At 42.0% G+C, this 18769-nt stretch overlaps 1 protein-coding gene across 6 annotated transcripts in view; it reads left to right on the top strand.

Annotated features, from left to right (window-relative positions):
- Positions 1-18769, top strand: part of DOCK3 (dedicator of cytokinesis 3) — a 585500-nt gene that overhangs the window by 470016 nt on the left and 96715 nt on the right. For all 6 annotated transcript variants that reach the window (XM_044253490.1, XM_044253491.1, XM_044253489.1 and 3 more), the window contains 2 exons: positions 1638-1726; positions 9717-9842. In XM_044253490.1, coding sequence (XP_044109425.1) covers positions 1638-1726; positions 9717-9842 — 215 coding nt within the window. The remainder of the gene's footprint in view (positions 1-1637; positions 1727-9716; positions 9843-18769) is intronic.

The following is an 18769-nucleotide window of genomic DNA, read 5'->3' as shown; positions in this document are numbered from 1 at the left end:
AAAGTAGAGGAATATAGGGGAAGGGAGGAGAAAAATAAAATAAGATGAAAACAGAGAGACAAACCATAAGAGACTCCTAACTATAAGAAACAAACTGAGGATTGCTGGAAGGAAGGCGGGGGAATGGGCTAAATGAGTGATGGGAGTTAAGGAGGGCACTTGATGTAATGAGCACTGGGTGTTATATGCAAAGGATGAATCAATAAATTCTACCCCCGAAAATAATAAAACACGATGTTAACAAAATTGAATTTATTTTTTAAGTGTTTGTTCATTTATTTGACAGAGAGATAGAGCCAGAGAGCACAAGCTGGGATGGGGGGCAGGCAGAGGGAAAGGGAGAAGCAGGCTCCCCACTGAGCAAGGAGCCTGATGCAGGACTCGATCCCAGGACCTCGGTACAATGACCTGAGCTGAAGGCAGATATATAACCGACTGAGCTGCCCAGGTGCCCCAACTAAATTGAATTTAAATTAAAAAAATTTTTTGAAGATGAGCTCTTGCCATTTTTGACAACATGGATGGACCTAGAGGGCATTATACTAAATGAAAAAGTCAGACTGAGAAAGTCCAATACTGTTTGATTTCACATGATAAAACTCTTACTGGAGTTTCCTATTTGAAGGGCCTGTACTGCGCTGCACACTTGTGAGTAACCAAGGGAAGATCCTGTGAGTTTTCCTTTGTGCCTGAGTCATCCATTTTAGGGTCAGAAGGTATGGACCCATACCTTCCTATGCAAAAGGGAAGGGGTGAGGCCAAGGCTGTGGGGACTCTTGGTGTCACATGGAATTTTCAAGAGATGACTCTAATCTCATTTCATTTGTTTCATAGAAGTTTTTGCATTAGAGTGAGGAATTTCTGGTCTCTGTTTCTAAACTATAGTAAGTACTTACGTGGTTGCAGCTCTCTTGGGATTGCCCTTTAGAAGGAAGATTCTGAAATGTCAGATATTAACAGAGGTGCAGTGTTGTTCCTCTATTCTCCCTTATATCCAAATACTGAAGGCCCTAGGGAAGGACTTGATATGTTTAGACATTCAAACTTTTCTGCTAAGCTCTCCTTCCCCTTGACTACACAGGATTTCACAGTGGATCAAATTCACTACTCTCCTAAACTCTTCTTCCTTTCTTGGTCTGGCTGAAACAGCCACAAGCAAATATCCACACTGCCCTGAACTTAGCAGGATTTTCCTCTGCGGTTGGTATAATGATTATTGAATGGATGGTACAAGCCAATGCAAGGCATGACAGTTTCTAAACAGTAGTCATTGTCAAGAGGAACTGTTATTTTCCCTCTCAGGAACTTGCCTCTGGAACTGTGTGTGTGTGTGTGTGTGTGTGTGTGTGTGTGTGTGTAAGGAACTAGAAGAGTAAAACTTGTCATGTGGGAGAGTGCTACTTCAGAGAATAAGCTGTTTTCCACTCAAAATATTTGTTGAGATTCATTTTAGAGTTTCAACACTTCCCCCAGTTGTGAATCTTCTATGGACCTTAACAGAAAACAAGCCTTGTCTAATTTAGTAAAACATAGGAAAGTGAGTTTGAAGTTTCCTTTCAAAGTCGGCATTTCAGTTGGAACATCAGACCAGATGTTAAAGAGCCTTGAAAGCCATAATGCCTGTCCTTCTGTTGCAGGTGCAACAACGAGAGTGAGTGGTCCCAGATCCATGAGAACATCATCCGCAAGTCCAGCGCCAAGTATTCTGCCCCCAGCGCGAGCCACGGTAACATACTTCTCTGGCTAGGAAACCTTGTGTTGCTCTTGCCGATGCTGATCATATAGACCTCAGTGAATTTGTGCTACCAGTTGCTGTATGTAAATTTCAGTTCCCCACAAACATTTTTTCTCCTCCCCAGTCACTTTCTACTATTTCTCCTTGTGATAATTTGGGGCTTTTCCTAATTACTTCCAATCAAAATATATTTTCTGTTGTTTCTAAAATGGATTCCATGTGCTTTGATAGGTAACTTGAGTTCCAGTTTAAAACCAGAGTGAACAAAACTGCTGTGGGGTTTGTCACATTATGAAGTCTGTGTTTTCCTGAACAAAGAATACACACCCCAGACAAAACTAAAAGACAAATATTAATAATCAGTTATTCTATTCCTGTTCAGTGTTAGCATCACCAAGAAAGCCTGACACTAATGAGAATCAGTGATTAATCTGCCAAAATCGTTCAGGAACTGGAATAGTCAATCTTCAGTTCACAGCAGCTTTCATCTTAGTTCAACTTCTTTTCCTTTTCCCTCCTCCTTTTCTTTTAAAACTGTTTAATTTCTGTCTAAATCGTGGTGCAATTCCACACATTAGGAAGACTGTATTTTCTAAATTAAATATTAATTGCTTGATTAAATTAGAAGCACTATTTGAAAGCATCTGAGCTTTTATGTACACTTGAAGATGGCTTTCAAATTTACATAGAACCATGTTTCTTCTGACAGTTTTAACCTCTCAACTATCTCATAATCTCTTTTACATAACTTTCTTTGTTGTTTAATTTCCATAGCCTTGTTGTAAATAGAAAGTGAGCTTAATTAACAGTGTAAAGCCACTGCAAGGTGTGGCAGTCTCCAAAGTTATTAAGAAGAATGACGTTTTCACTACTAGGCATATACCCAAAAAAGTACAAAAATGCTGATTCTAAGAGTCACATGTACCCCCAGTGTTCATAGCAGTACAAGCAACAATAGCCAAATTATGCAAAGAGCCCAAATGTCTATCAGCTGATGAATGAATGAAGAAAATGTGATCCGTATATACGATGGACTTTACTCAGCCATCAGAAAGGATGAGTACTTACCATTTACATCGACATGTTTGGAATTGGAGCATATTGTGTCAAGTGAAATAAGTTACAGAAAGACAAATACCATATGATTTCACTCATATGTGGAATTTAAGAAACAAAACAGATGAACATAGGGGAAGGGAAGGAAAAATAAAATAAAAGGAAGGAAAAATAAAGTAAGAGGTAAACCATAAGAGACTCTTAGATATAGAGAACAACTGAGGGTTGGGGAAAGGACTAAATGGGTGATGGGCATTAAAGAAGACACTTGTTGGAATGAGCACTGGGTGTTTTATGTGGGTAATGAATCATTGGATTATGATCCTGAAATCAGTGCTGCACTGTATGTTAACTTGCTTAAAATTTTTTTTTAATTTTAATTTTTCTTTATCATGGTCAGCAGATACTCAGTTAGGAGAGGCCTCAGAGCAGCTCCAAACCAGAAGCCACAAAGTTTGAGACCTTCGGCTAGGAGTACTTAATTTCTCTAAAACTCTAGCATGGGGAGCCTCAGGGTATCTCACTACTTTTAAGTGACTGTTTTTTCGTGTATGTGCCAGGATGCCAAGGAGCTCCATGCAGTGTGGTTGAAGGGGAAGGGAACCCATATTTCTCACCTACGAGACTAAAGCAAGAAGCAAATAAAATCTTGTTTTTAATATATGAAGTTATTGGTAATTTGGAAGACTACCATTCACATCCATATTTATGGTGTTCTTTGCTTTATTTACTTAATTGATTTGTAAAGAGCTGCCCTTGGCTACAAGTTATTGGGACATGATATAAAAAATGAGAACATTTTAAAAGAAAGATGGTAATAGTAATACATTTTAAAACAACTAAAAGATGAGTTTCCACCATCACCTCCCAGGTTAAGATGTTGAATTGTGTCTCACATCCCAGAGGAGGGACAATACCATCTTCAGTACCTGTGGTTTTTGCCCAGAACTCATAAACACTGGTCAAGGCCCCATAGACATCATAGAGCCTCAGTTAGAATGGTCCAGTTAGAGGAGGGCTCTAGGCACTTATGGAAAAGCCAGGTGGAGAAATAGGCTGCTTCTCTTTAAAGAGTATGTCTGACGTCTTCTAGGCAAGTCTTGACTTGGAAACTGGTTGAGATCTTGGAAATTTTCTGTTTCAACTTCCTCATTAAATAAATGAGGGAACCGAAGCTCCATGAAGTGACTTTGTGATTGAACCAGGAAGCCCAGGTTTCCATACTCTAGGCCACTGGCTTTTCACTCTGTTGCCAGGCTTCTGAGCATGGGGTTTCAGTGCAGGACTCTGGGGTCTTCATGTCAGAAAAGTTTATAGATTACTCAAGGAATAGCTCTGGTCTTTATTAGTCTCCTAATTAAAGATACATCATTATAGAAAATTTACTTTGCTGTAAACTGTCACCTATCTTTGCTAAACATCATAGACATTTATTTCCTTGCCAATTCTAGTGATTCATTAATCACTAGTAATCTCCCTGCAAGTCAAATCATACAAAAATGTAGAAGGAATTGCTGCACTGGTTTTAAGTGCTGAGACTAAAAGTATCATTCAGTACTAACTCCTGTAGGTTGGCCTTTTAGATATGTAGCCACAGAACTTTTAGTAATTCTTGCAGCATGAAGGTTATTAAAAACAAATGAAGACAAATAAAACAGTTAACACAGTAGTTTTCCATGCTTTTTTTTCCAAAGAATGATTTTTTTTTAAATCTAAAAATATCCAATGCATGCATGTATGTATACATAGGTGTATGTATTCGTTTGGGTAAATATTGATCAATATTGATGTAAAAGGTTAGAAATCTTATTACACTCCATAAAAACATTGAAAAATGCAGAATATTGACCTGATGTATTTTTGTTTAGTGAGTTCCATTTGTTTGTATTTATTTATTTATTTATTTATTTTTCCAATTTATTTATTTTCAGAAAAACAGTATTCATTATTTTTTCACCACACCCAGTGCTCCATGCAAGCTGTGCCCTCAATAATACCCACCACCTGGTACCCCAACCTCCCACCCCCCGCCACTTCAAACCCCTCAGATTGTTTTTCAGAGTCCATAGTCTCTCATGGTTCATCTTCCCTTCCAATTTACCCAAAAGCACATACCCTCCCCAATGTCCATAACCCTACCCCCCTTCTCCCAACCCCCTTCCCCCCAGCAACCCACAGTTTGTTTCGTGAGATTAAGAGTCACTTATGGTTTGTCTCCCTCCCTATCCCATCTTGTTTCATGGATTCTTCTCCTACCCACTTAAGCCCCCATGTTGCATCACCACTCCCTCATATCAGGGAGATCATATGATAGTTGTCTTTCTCCGCTTGACTTATTTCGCTAAGCATGATACGCTCTAGTTCCATCCATGTTGTCGCAAATGGCAAGATTTCGTTTCTTTTGATGGCTGCATAGTATTCCATTGTGTATATATACCACATCTTGTCTACGGCCATACCACCCTGAACGCGCCCGATCTCGTCTTATTTATTTTTTATTTTCAGCATAACAGTATTCATTATTTTTGCACCACACCCAGTGCTCCATGCAATCCGTGCCCTCTATAATACCCACCACCTGGTACCCCACCCTCCCACCCCCTGCCCCTTCAAAACCCTCAGATTGTTTTTCAGAGTCCATAGTCTCTCATGATTCACCTCCCCTTCCAATTTACCCCAATTCCCTTCTCCTTTCCATCTCCTCATGTCCTCCATGCTATTTGTTATGCTCCACAAATAAGTGAAACCATATGATAATTGACTCTCTCTGCTTGACTTATTTCACTCAGCATAATCTCCTCCAGAGCCGTCCATGTTGATACAAAAGTTGGGTATTCATCCTTTATTATGGAGGCATAATACTCTATTGTATATATGGACCATATCTTCCTTATCCATTTGTCTGTTGAAGGGCATCTTGGTTCTTTCCACAGTTTGGCGACCGTGGCCATTGCCGCTATAAACATTGGGGTACAGATGGCCCTTCTTTTTACGACATCTGTATCTTTGGGGTAAATACACAGCAGTGCTGTTGCAGGGTCATAGGGAAGCTCTATTTTTAATTTCTCGAGGAATCTCCACACTGTTTTCCAAAGAGGCTGCCCCAACTTGCATTCCCACCAACACTGTAAGAGGGTTCCCCTTTCTCCACATCCCCTCCAACACATGTTGTTTCCTGTCTTGCTAATTTTGGCCATTCTAACTGGTGTAAGGTGATATCTCAATGTAGTTTTAATTTGAATCTCCCTGATGGCTAGTGATGATGAACATTTTTTCATGTGTCTGATAGCCATTTGTATGTCTTCATTGGAGAAGTGTCTGTTCATATCTTCTGCCCATTTTTTGATATGATTGTCTGTTTTGTGTGTGTTGAGTTTGAGGAGTTCATTATAGATCCTGGATATCAACCTTTTGTCTGTACTGTCATTTGCAAATATCCTCTCCCATTCCGTGGGTTGCCTCTTTGTTTTCTTGACTGTTTCCTTTGCTGTGCAGAAGCTTTTGATTTTGATGAAGTCCCAAAAGTTCATCTTCGCTTTTGTTTCCTTTGCCTTTGGAGACATACCTTGAAAGAAGTTGCTGTGGCTGATATCGAAGAGATTCTGCCTATGTTCTCCTTTAGGATTCTGATGGATTCCTGTCTCACGTTGAGGTCTTTTATCCATTTTGAGTTGATCTTTGTGTACGGTGTAAGAGAATGGTCGAGTTTCATTCTTCTACATATAGCTGCCCAGTTTTCCCAGCACCATTTATTGAAGAGACTGTCTTTTTGCCACTGTATATTTTTTCCTGTTTTGTCAAAGATTATTTGCCCATAGAGTTGAGGGTCTATATCTGGACTCTCTACTCTGTTCCACTGGTCTATGTGTCTGTTTTTATGCCAGTACCATGCTGTCTTGGTGATCACAGCTTTGTAGTAAAGCTTGAAATCAGGTAACGTGATGCCCCCCATATTTTTAAATGACTGTTGCACAGCTCTATTTACATATCTTGGGCTGGGGCTAATTTATATTATTAATTCTCATCCAGCTCTTCCACAGGGATGGGAGTGGAGAAGGAGTGGGGCCAGGTTGCTGACTCTCCAATATTCCCCACAAATATCAATTTGTGCCATTACTTTTTTATGGGACAGTCTTTAATCTAAGATGAGATGGTCCTATTTCCACTAGAGCTGAAGCTTTGCAGGGCTCTGTGATCCATAGACCTGGTGTGTGCAGAGCAGAGGTGGGGGTGGTTTGTGCTGGTCTTACTGGGGAGGAACCCACTGCTCCTCTGGCTTTCAGTCATGCTTGCCCTTGTAAAAAATGCACCTGCAGAGTACAGAGGGGAGGGGCCACATAAAAATAAATTCAAAACGATGGAGGTTCCTCAAAATGTTGAAAATAGAACTGCCCTATGACCCAGCAATTGCACTACTGGGTATTTACCCTAAAGATACAAACGTAGTGATCCGAAGGGGCACGTGCACCCGAATGTTTATAGCAGCAATGTCCACAATAGCCAAACTATGGAAAGAACCTAGATGTCCATCAACAGATGAATGGATAAAGAAGATGTGGTATATATACACAATGGAATACTATGCAACCATCAAAAGAAATGAAATCTTGCCATTTGTGACAACATGGATGGAACTAGAGCGTATCATGCTTAGCGAAATAAGTCAAGTGGAGAAAGACAACTATCATATGATCTCCCTGATATGAGGAAGTGGTGATGCAACATGGGGGCTTAAGTGGGTAGGAGAAGAATCCATGAAACAAGATGGGATTGGGAGGGAAACAAACCATAAGTGACTCTTAATCTCACAAAACAAACTGAGGGTTGCTGGGGGGAGGGGGGTTGGGAGAAGGGGGTTGGGGTTATGGACATTGGGGAAGGTATGTGCTTTGGTGAGTGCTGTGAAGTGTGTAAACCTGGCGATTCACAGACCTGTACCCCTGGGGATAAAAATATATGTTTATAAACAATAAAAATTTAAAAAAAAAATCCTAGAGGAAAACACAGGCAGCAACCTCTTTGACCTCAATTGTAGCAACTTCTAACTTAGATACATCTACAGAGGCAAGGGAAACAAAAGCAAAAATGAACTATCAGGACTTCATCAAGACGAAAAAAATCTTCTGCACAAGGAAGGAAACAGTCCACAAAACTGAAAGGCAACCTACAGAATAGGAGAAGATATTTGTAAATGAAATATCCGACAAAGGGTTAGTATCCAGGATATATAAAGAATTCATCAAAATCAACACCTAAAAAATAAATAATCCTGTTAAAAAATGATCAGAAGACATGAAATTTTCCAAAGAAAACATCGAGATGGTCAGCAGACACATGAAAAGATACTCAACACCACTCATCATCAAGGAAATAAAAATCAAAATCACAATGAGATACCACCTCACACCTGAATGGCTAAAATTAACAATACAGGAAATGACGAATGTTGGCAAGGACGCGGAGAAAGGGGAACCATCTTACTCTGTTGGTGGAAATGCAAAGTGGTGCAACCACTCTGCAAAACAGTATGGAGCTTCCTCAGAAAGTGCGTTAAGCCTCTGCCTTCAGCTCAGGTCATGATCCCAGGGTTCTGGGATCGAGCCCCGCATGGGGCTCTCTGCTTAGCAGGGAGCCTCCTTCCTCTTCTCTCTCTCTCTCCCTCTGCCTGCCTCTCTGCCTACTTGTGATCTCTCTCTCTCTCTCTCTGTCAAATAAATAAATAAAATTTAAAAAAAAAAAAGAAAGTTGAAAATAGAAGTACCGAATGACCCAGAAGTTATACTACTAGGTATTTACCCAGAGAATACAAAAATACTAATTTGAAGGGATACACGTCCCCCCCGCCCCCGCCGATGTTTATAGCAGCACTGTCAACACTAGCCAAATTATGGCAAGAGCCCAAATGTCCACATGCGCATGCACACACACACACACACACACACATACACAAATATTACTCAGCCATCAAAAATAATGAAATCTTGCCATGTCCAGCTATGTGGTTGGAGCTAAAGAGTATTATGCTGAGCAAAGTCAGAGAAAGACAAATACTATATGATTTCACTCATATGTAGAATTTAGGAAACAAAATAGATGAACACAGGGAGAAAAAAGGGAGGGAAGCAAATCATAAGAGACTCTTTTTTTTCTTTCTTTAAGTAGGCTCCATTGCTGGGTATGGGGCTTGAACTTACAGCCCTGAGATCAAGACCTGAGCTGAGATCAGGAGTTGGATGCTTAACCAACTAAGCCACCCAGGCACCCCCTAGAGACTCTTAATTGTAGGGGACAACCTGAGGGTTGCTGGAGGGGAGATGGGTGGGGATGGGCTACATGGGTGATGGATATTAAGGATATTAAGGAGGACACTTGTTGTTGTGTTGAGCGCATATGTAAGTGATGAATCACTAAATTCTACCTCAAAACAAGTATTACACTATACGTTAACTGGAATTTAAATGAAAATTTGAAACAATAACAACAACAACAACAACAAAAAAAAACTTGAGCTTTCTTAAAATGTTTCCTTAGAATAACATATAATTTCTGCATCAAAATTTTTAGGGGAAATTGGAAGGGGAGGTGAAACATGAGAGACTATGGACTCTGAAAAACAATCTGAGGGTTTTGAAGGGGTGGGGGTGAGAGGTCAGGGTACCAGGTGGTGGGTATTATAGAGGGCACGATTGCATGGAGCACTGGGTGTGGTGCAAAAATAATGAATACTGTTATGCTGAAAATAAAATTTAAAAAATTTTTTCTCAATAAAAGTGCTGAACTTTGCATATTTTCCTCCACAAAACATATATATATATATATATATATATATATACATATATATATATATACTCTTTATGTCTTTTTTAGTACTATAGTACAGGGTGGAGATGTGGTTCTGAGTAAGAAAATGCTTTTGTTTTTGCAGGTCTTATCATTTCTCTGCAGCTTCTTCGTGGAGACATGGAACAGATTAGGAGAGAAAACCCCATGATATTTGGTAGGGGGTTGGCAATTACAAGAAAATTGGGATTTCCTGATGTCATCATGCCAGGTAGGGAGCACTTCTTGGGGCTGGGTTGGGAGAGGGGTCAGAAGGATGGAGTCTGGTGCTCCTCTCTTGAGCAGATGGTGAACTGTGTTGGGGAGGAGCCCTGCAGCCATTAAAAGCCTCTGAATCCAAGTCAGCTTGCTGACTACAGCCTGTAGTCAGTAGCTCCTTTTTTGGCATCTGTTCTTTTCCAGAATCCCCCACATCATACTCACCCATGCAACATAACAATCCAGCAGATGGGCTTTGTTGTCTCCTGTAGAGCCTGGATGGTAGAAACCAACATGGAATTCTTCATGGGGATGCCGCTCAAAAGAACTTCCTTTGGGGGTGAAAAATACACCAAAATATATGCCTTGTAGTATCGATGAATCCAATTCATGTAGGAAAAGCAGATCCATTTTAATGTATTGGAAAACAAGTCGGGCAAATGTTATGTTAGGCGCTAGGAATAGTACTACCTAGCCAGGTTCACTGTTCTCATCTAATGCCCAGTGGAAAGCCAGAGCAGAAAGTGGGAATGCATCAACCATCAAATGTGGTTCTAGGGCAGTCCCAGGTTCATGTTTCCTAGTCAGGTCGATGCAGACAAAGCTAGGAAAGTAGACTGTAATAAGTCAACAGAGCCAAGGGGACTATAGAGAGTGAGGGAAGGATATAAGCATGGCTCAAATGGAGGGCAGGTGGTCTGATAAGCAGAGGAGATGTGAACAAAGGAAAATCTGAACAAGCAAATAGCTGGTTTTCTGAATGGGTTACCTACCCTTTTCATTGTGTTTTAATGATCCAGTAAAAGCTTGTTTGCTTCTTTCGGAAGAGCCAGGGCAGGCCAAACTGCACTGCTTGTGACCACTCTATATGTCACCTATTTGAAGTTCCTCATGGTGCTCTAAATCCCCTTGTTGGAAATATTTGTCAGCATGTACCCAAGCCGGGAGTATGGCCTGAGCAGAGAGAAGGCCCATTGGATGGCTTCCATTGTTTTCTCTTGCCTGCTTCCCCTCTGCATAGACACTGTGGATGCAGAATAAGTTGCTGGGAATAGCCCTCATCTTCTGCTCACACACACACACACACACACACACACACACAGGTCTTCTGGATGGGAAACCTGGGCCACTCAATCAATTCCATTTGTAACAGGATGGAAATCAATAGCATTTGTAATGTTAGGCAGACTTCATGCTTCCGAAGGGCCCCCATGTGACTGTTGTAGAGGGATAGCCTTCATAGGACACTTCTTCCATCCTGTCCTGACACCATTCCTCAGCCCTGATTGTCAGGACAACAAGAGCCCAGGCATAGTCTTGGCTTCCTGGCAAAATGTCATGGAAGAAAGAAGTGGTTATCAAAATTGATCTGGTGATTTTGTTTTTTAAGTTACATATCCAGGTTCATGAGGTGAAGTAATATATTCTAAGAGATATACCTAAAGTCTTCCTTTCTTTTAAGAAGTTGTTTGCCTGCAATTTAGACATTTCTTTCCTCTTAGCCTTCACAGTCAGAGGATTAAAACCAAATGAACAGAGACTAAAAAGGAACAAAGTTCAGTCGAAACAATTCTTAAGCAAAGCTTGATTTTAAGAGTTATGTTTTCTAACCCTCATTTATGGAAAGAAATGTTTTTGTGGAGCACCCTGCATCTCTTTGCGTCATAGGCACTCAGGTTCAGAAAGGACTTCTGGGTATGCTAGACGAGTCTGAGGAAATGAGCTGTATCAGGCACTGGTGAGACAAGCTAAGGTTAAGTGAGTTTTCCCTCCCCTAGGCAGCGAAGGGATCATCAGATGCTTTGCAATCCTGAAAGGTCCAGGTGAGGCCTGTGAGTAAGCTGTTCCTTTCTGCCTTTGAGTACTAAGTGCTAGAGCTGAAAGTAAGGATTGGTTCACAGGTGGGACACGGTCCTTTGTGCATCATCTGTCTCCTCTACCCTTCCTCCCTTTGAGGAGAGAGCTTTTTTGCAGATGGCCACTCCCAGTATTGTGAGCTAACAACTGACAGACATCTTAATGCACTCCAAGATATCATCGGAGTGAGTTTGCCATCCTCAGGCATGCTGATAGGGCTGGCCTGCAGCTTCTGGAGCAACAGGAAGAGTGTACAGGAACGTTTTACATTGCAGTCAGCCTATCCTGGGAAACCATAAGCTCCAAAGTCCCTTGGTGAGGCCGCCTACAGCTGATCTGCCCTTCACCTGTGGGAATGTTGGACCTGGGCCGCAGCACACCCTCAGCCCACATAGTGTTGGTGTGACCAAGTTACAAGAAGTTGTCACTTCTTGATACATGGACATACTTACGAGAAATGAACAAGGCAATGAATTACGTCAGTTACTGTGATCATTTCAACACTTAAGCTACAGAGTTCAGCCAGGCTCTAGTCACACCAGTATCCAACATACCATTTCTAAAAAGGTCTCTTCGATGGTCTCCATTGCTTTCCATGGGCAAACACCACGTGACTGCTGTGAACCAGAGATGTGCTACTCTCTGCCACAGCTGGATCCTCATGGCACAGCCATCCAGCTCTGCTCATGAGCCCTGGTAGTGAGCAAGAGGCAGGAGTGCTATTCCCGTTGCCCTGGGAGTTCCCAGAGAAGACACATGAACCAGGACATGACATTCTTGATTAGAGAAGAACAAACAGATATGGGAATTGAAGTCTGATTTTGAAACTGAGCACTCAAGGTGCTTTTACTGGTTGGTCACCATATTCCCATGGGTACTTCCTCCTTCTCTCCAAACCCATTTTAGTTCAGTTCAAAAGATAGTAACTCCAGGGTGCCTGAGTGGCTCAGTGGGTTAAAGCCTCTGCCTTCAGCTCAGGTCATGATCCCAGGGTTCTGGGATCGAGCCCCACATTGGGCTCTCTGCTCAGCCAAGAGCCTGCTTCCCTTCCCCTCTCTCTCTGCCTGCCTCTCTGCCTACTTGTGATCTCTGTCTGTCAAATAAATAAATAAAATCTTAAAAAAAAAAAAAGATAGTAACTCCTTTCCTAGATTTTTCTTTTCAAGAAAATGGGCAGGAAAGACTAGAGCAGGACAAATGTTCCAGGTGAACAAGCTGGAGTTAACATTGTTCCCAATAAAGTAGCCAAAAGAAAATTGCCAGCCCAAAGACTGTAAACTGAGAGGAATGATTAAAACCTTTTGTTCAGTAAGAGGTCGTGCCCTCCTGCAGACCATGCCCGAGCCAGCAGAGCCCTGCCACCACCTTCTACAGCCCTCTGTCATTCATAGCTTTCCTATAAAGCCTGTGCCCTGGAGAATAGAGTTCTGTCATGGCTCTGTGGGAATTACGTTTTAACTTATTGTCTAAGTCTTGAATTTTTAAGGGTTTTCATTTTCTGTGGAATATGGGCCAAGTTTCATATGAGTGATATGGTCTTCCATCTTGTCAGAAGAAACCTGCCCTTTGATTTAATGTGCTCTGGCTGAGGACTAGGTTTTTCCCAAAGCAGTAGTTCTCTGACTTGAGTCACCTGTGGGGCTTGGAGACTGCTGGGTCCACCCCCAGGGGTTTCTGATACAGTAGGAATGGAGTGAGACCCAACAATTTGCATTCCTCACAAGCTCTGAGGTGATGGTAATGCTCCTAGTTTGGGGCCCCATGTCCTAAGAGGGACTCTGCCTTAGGGAGGCTTTGTCCTTCCCTGACTCAGCCCTGGCACAAGGAGTGCTCCTCTCTGGGTTGCTCCGACTTGCTCTTAGAAGGCAGCTCTGCAGGCATGACATCCCTCTAGGGGACCCTCTGACTCTTGCCCTTGTGCTCAGAAATACACTCTGTCCTCTGCTTTGACCCTTGATAAAAAGTGCATGCTTCATCACCGACCTGCAAGTGATGTTTTGTTTTTGTTTTTTTTCTCTCTTTTCCTGTTTGTCTTAATTGTTCTTGTCTCTCTCTGTGCTGTCCCCTCATTCTCGCCCCTTTCTTTCTGGTGCAGAGATGAAGATAGTTGGGTGTAAGTTCTTGCTTTTGTGTGTCCTGTCTGCTTTTTGCCTGCTTTGTTTCCATCTTCATTTGTTTCATGGAATGTTGCAATACTGGGGTGGGGCTTCATGGTCATTATTAATATTTCATCAGCCTCACCTTTTGGGGGTAACTGACAAGACATTGAAAAAAAAAAAAAGAAGAAGAAGAAAAAGCCACCACCAGCCCAGCCTAGAACACTGTGTATTAGGTGTTCATTAAGATCTGAGGAAACTAAACCTAAGAACTAGGTGCATAGCTGCAGGGAAAGACTTTTAGGAGACACACCAGCTACTTCCACTGAAAAGAAAACGAGAGGTGCTTATCCCAGGCTACACAGAATCAGAAAGTAAGAAAGCTTGCCTTTTCAGCGCTGTTGGACACATCTCACACAAAAGGCAAACACAGAAACATGACTTTTTTATTTTATTTTATTTCTTTTCAGTGTTGCGGAATTCATTGTTTATGCACCACACCCAGTACTTCATGCGATACTATCCTCCTTAATACCCACCACCAGGTTTACCCATCCCCCCACCCCCGCCCCTTCAAAACCCTCAGTTTGTTTCCCAGAGTCCACAGTTTCTCGTGGTTTGTCTCCCCCTCCTATTTTTAAAAGAAAGCTCTCCTCAAAAGAAGTGATGCAAGTATTTACCACAAGTAGATTTGTAGGACTGTGGTCAGTCTGAGTGTCAAATGAGGCTTTGGCAATATCTAAGGGATGGTTTAGGAATGATCACATCTGGTCCCACAACAGGCTGGAAGATCAGCATATGCTTGACCCAAGAAAGGAATAGCCATATATAATGATGTCATACTATGCCCATTCCTCTCTTCCTGGTAGATCAGAGAACATCACGGGCTTGTAGCAGAAACCAGTAGAAGTGTGACACTGAAGACATGGTTTAAAAAGTAAAGAACTTGTTTAGAGTATCCAGGAGATACTCTATAAAGAATATCTCTCCCGGATACTCTAAAGACCTCCCAAGCGTCCTTTTTGGTGGAGGAAGGGCTCTTCCTTAAAATAAGAACTACAACAAAACAAACTACTGGTTGTATGCCTGAAACTGCCCAAGTTGAATGGTTGTTAAGTCTCCAAATCTCCATGGAGCTGTCCATGTTATGTCATGTCTATGTCTATGCCATCCTGAGCAGGCCGCTGTGTCTGCTGAGAGAAGGTTAGCTCTAGTTTCACATGGTCTTAAGGGAAAGAAAACACTATCCTTCCTAATCCTATCTAGAAGTAGACAAGGTATAAATAATACACTATTAAATGCTAGTATCCTTGAACCCAAAGCCTAATATGTGGTGTGACTAATGTATACAGAAGGAACATGAATATAATAAAGAATCCAGACAAGTCTGAGTGTCCAAAGCTGTGTGGGCTGCCCTGGATTATTTCTCCTGGGATGGAACTCCACATAGGCTGGAACCATGTGCCCCCCAAATTCCTAGGAAGGCTGGCGTGTCTGGCAGGAGATTCTCTTGCTAACAGATGCTCTGGTGCCTGAGCCAGACCGCAGAACTTCTGAAACCGGCCAAGTCTGCTCTCAGAAGAGAGGTGCAAACACTCTATGAGTTGTGTTTCTCTGGTGTGATACTAGGATGCAAGACTTCAGAGGGTCGGGGCGCCTGGGTGGCTCAGTGGGTTAAGCCACTGCCTTCAGCTCAGGTCATGATCTCAGGGTCCTGGGATCGAGCCCTGTATCGGGCTCTCTGCTCAGCAGGGAGCCTGCTTCTCCCTCTATCTCTCTCTCTCTCTCTGCCTGCCTCTCCATCTGCTTGTGATATCTCTCTGTCAAATAAATAAATAAAATCTTAAAAAAAAAAAAAAAGACTTCAGAGGGTCGCACCTGGCCACTATGGCAGGCAGTTCTCTGTCACTGTGGGCTGCAGCTCTGTTACAGTGCTCCCAGCCGTCTAAGATTTCTGGTAGCTGAAAAACAGTTTCCTTCTAAGACCTCTCACTTACCGTAAAGACCCCAGAGTGTTTCAAGCCAATCCCTGAGGTAATAAAGTGGTCTCAGGTACATTACCTTGCTCCTTCCCAGCAGTTGCTTATGTGGACTTACAAGAATTTAGATTTTTGATGTGTCATTGTGGTGTAGTGAACCTGTTCTTGACACCTAACCACTCCAAGCCAGGTATCCAGAAACTCTAGTCCCTGGGCCAGATCTAGCCAGCAGCTTATTTTTGTACCATCTTCCAGCAAAGAATAGTTTTTCACGTTTTAAAAGGGTTGTAAAAACAAAGGACATTTAACAGAGCCCTATGTGAAACACAGAGCCTAAAATACGAACTATCTGGCTTCTTACAGATAGAGTTTGCTGACCTCTGCTTCCTCTTAAGTCCCTAGTCTCATGGCACACAGCTCTACCAACAGCTGGCCTTGGCTACTCTGGCAGACTGTGAAGAAGACAGAGACAATATATTTGGAGGCCGTCCTACAAGTTCAACCTCATTCATTACATCTTTCCACTGCAGAAACTCTGGTGCATGTCAGCTGAGCGTTAAGCGCTCAGAGATATAAGGCATTGCTGATGCTGCGAGGTGCCCTGCTAACCTCAGGAAGCCGAGTTCATGTAACAAAGGGAAGCAGGGCCAGCCTCAATAATACCCACTCCCACAGCCCACAGAGAAACCTCTCCTTTCCAGAACCCTCTCAGCATTCATCTGTGCTGCCTACGAGCTGCCTAGCCCCCACACCCAGCCAGATGTCATCATCTTCCCAGCAAACCCCATGGTGTGGTCCCCTGGCATTAAACCCTGGAAAGCATCAGAATCATCTGTTGATTGTTTGTTTAATGTATGTACTCAAACCCCGCCCAAGAGCAACCACAATCTCACAGGGTAGATGCTAGAAATCTGGTTTTAATAAGCTCCCCAGGTGATTAGAATATAGCCAGCCAAACAGTGGTCTGCAAACTAACCTCATAAACCATTGCTCAGGGCTTCTCTTTCCCATCCTCGTTATAGTATGCCTCTCCTGGAGCTATTTCCTTGCAATTGGTCCTGAAGTTTACAGGAGCCTCCTGGAGACAGTGCCTTAACCCAAACGCATGATTCTGCTGATGGGCTTTGTGAACATATAACATGTAACAGGGACAACTGAAGAGCAAGGAACCTGGGAGGCAGGCCTGGGTCATTAGATCCTGGGGGGCCCTTTCATATTGGCTGCTTCTTGGGTTTTCTCCTAGTTCCAGGAGAATTAGTAGAGAGCTCTATTTAAATGATCCCCCAGAGAGCTTTTGATAAGAGGGCCCCAGTAACATTAACTATCACAGTTCTTGAAATTGAGGCCGTAATTTACAAAATTGCAACCCATAAAGCAGCCTAATATCCATTCTGCTGAGAATAGCCCTGGTCTTAGGCAAGTCTGTTCTCCAAATAAAGAGCAGTGAAAGATCTGATGAAATCAAGCTGCTTCAGTCTGTAACTCAGAGGGCAAGTTTACTTGTTTTGATAAATTTTCTCAGCAAGATATCACTAAAGGCATTCTGTTTAAATAGAAAATTTAAAAAAGAATGAAAGCTGTAGGAATATCCAGCTCAGTTCTTCCATTTGAAATTGGCATTTTGATTTACAATGCCCTGGAGTTACAGCTCAGAAACCATGGGCTCACTTTATGAAATCATCACAGACCAAATTCTGTCATTATCAATCTCCCACTTTTGTATGAGTATTCTATATCATATATTGCTAGGAAATATTTAAATGTTTCATTTGAAGGACACATTTATTTAGGGCTAACTTTTGTATGAAGTCACAGAAATTTAAAATGTTTGTACAAGCTAGAATACTATTGCTGGTAGCCAGTATCTGCTTTTACATATCATGTGGATTATCTTAAATGATTTCTAGAGAGCGCTGGTTTAAACCAGAGTAGTAGTTTAAAAAGTAGCCGTTCTTTAGATTAGACATAAAAATTCTCTATTCGCTTTATGCCAAATCAGCCTAGAAAATTAGTAACTATTTAAATTCCATAGAAAAGCTAATGTGTAACTCAAAGACTTTTTTTTGAATTTTCTAAATATAGCCCTTTTTTTAAAATTTTTTATTTTTCAAAAGAAGGCTCCAAAGTCTCTGTTTCTTTTGTTAGAAATTCAAGGTGTAACCACCTCTCATTTATCCCGTTATGATAACAATTATCTATAGGAAAGTTCCCATTTAATTTTGAATTTTACTTCAGGGGACTGATTTTATTCATCTCCTGCCCATAGTAGCAAACTTGTGGATTTGAGTTTCCCTTCTGCTCTCCTTTCCTGCCCTACCTGCACCTCTGAGTGCTATTTTCATGATATGCTGGGAAGGCCCATGCAGAGATGTCCAAAAGAGGCAGATTCAAGCCAGACTCACGAAAATTCCAAGTAGAGGCTCTCCTCACCCGGGAGAGAAGTCTGTGTGAACTGCAGGGATAGACACCCCCTAGGCTGTCCTGCCTTGCCAGCAGTTAGTTACATTTGTATGTGATTTTCAGAACGAATTTTCCTTTTCCTTCATGGTAGCCTCAGGGCTATTTGGGGAACAGGATGTTTTTCGCACATTAGAGAAAGTTCTCTGGGCTGTCAGAGAATAAGTAATTGCTTCTTACAGGCTGCTCTTCCCCCCACTTGAGTGGAAGTATTTTAAGAGCTTCATTGTGCAACCAAATAGCCATGGCTGTGTTCCTGGTATAGTAAGACGACCTGAAGAATAGGTCTGCTCATGAAGACCTCAAAAACCCAGGTATATGCCAGTCCTGGTCTACCATGTTTCATGCATAAGAGACACTAAGACACTTCCACAATCAGAGAGGTGGCCTGTGTAGAAAAAGCCATCATCATGTATCTGACCAAACTAGAGAGCTCACTTGCCAACCAGAAACAATACCTGCTTATGTTATTGTGATTCCAAGAAAGGAACTTTCAGATGGGCCAGTTTTGCTAAGAACTGAGGTAGAAAGAATATTCTGAATTGGCTTGT

Source organism: Neovison vison, chromosome 6 (assembly GCF_020171115.1).
Source record: "Neovison vison isolate M4711 chromosome 6, ASM_NN_V1, whole genome shotgun sequence".
Classification (NCBI taxonomy): domain Eukaryota; kingdom Metazoa; phylum Chordata; class Mammalia; order Carnivora; family Mustelidae; genus Neogale; species Neogale vison.
The sequence above is the reverse complement of the archived record's forward strand: the minus strand, read 5'-3'. Positions and strand labels throughout refer to the sequence as shown.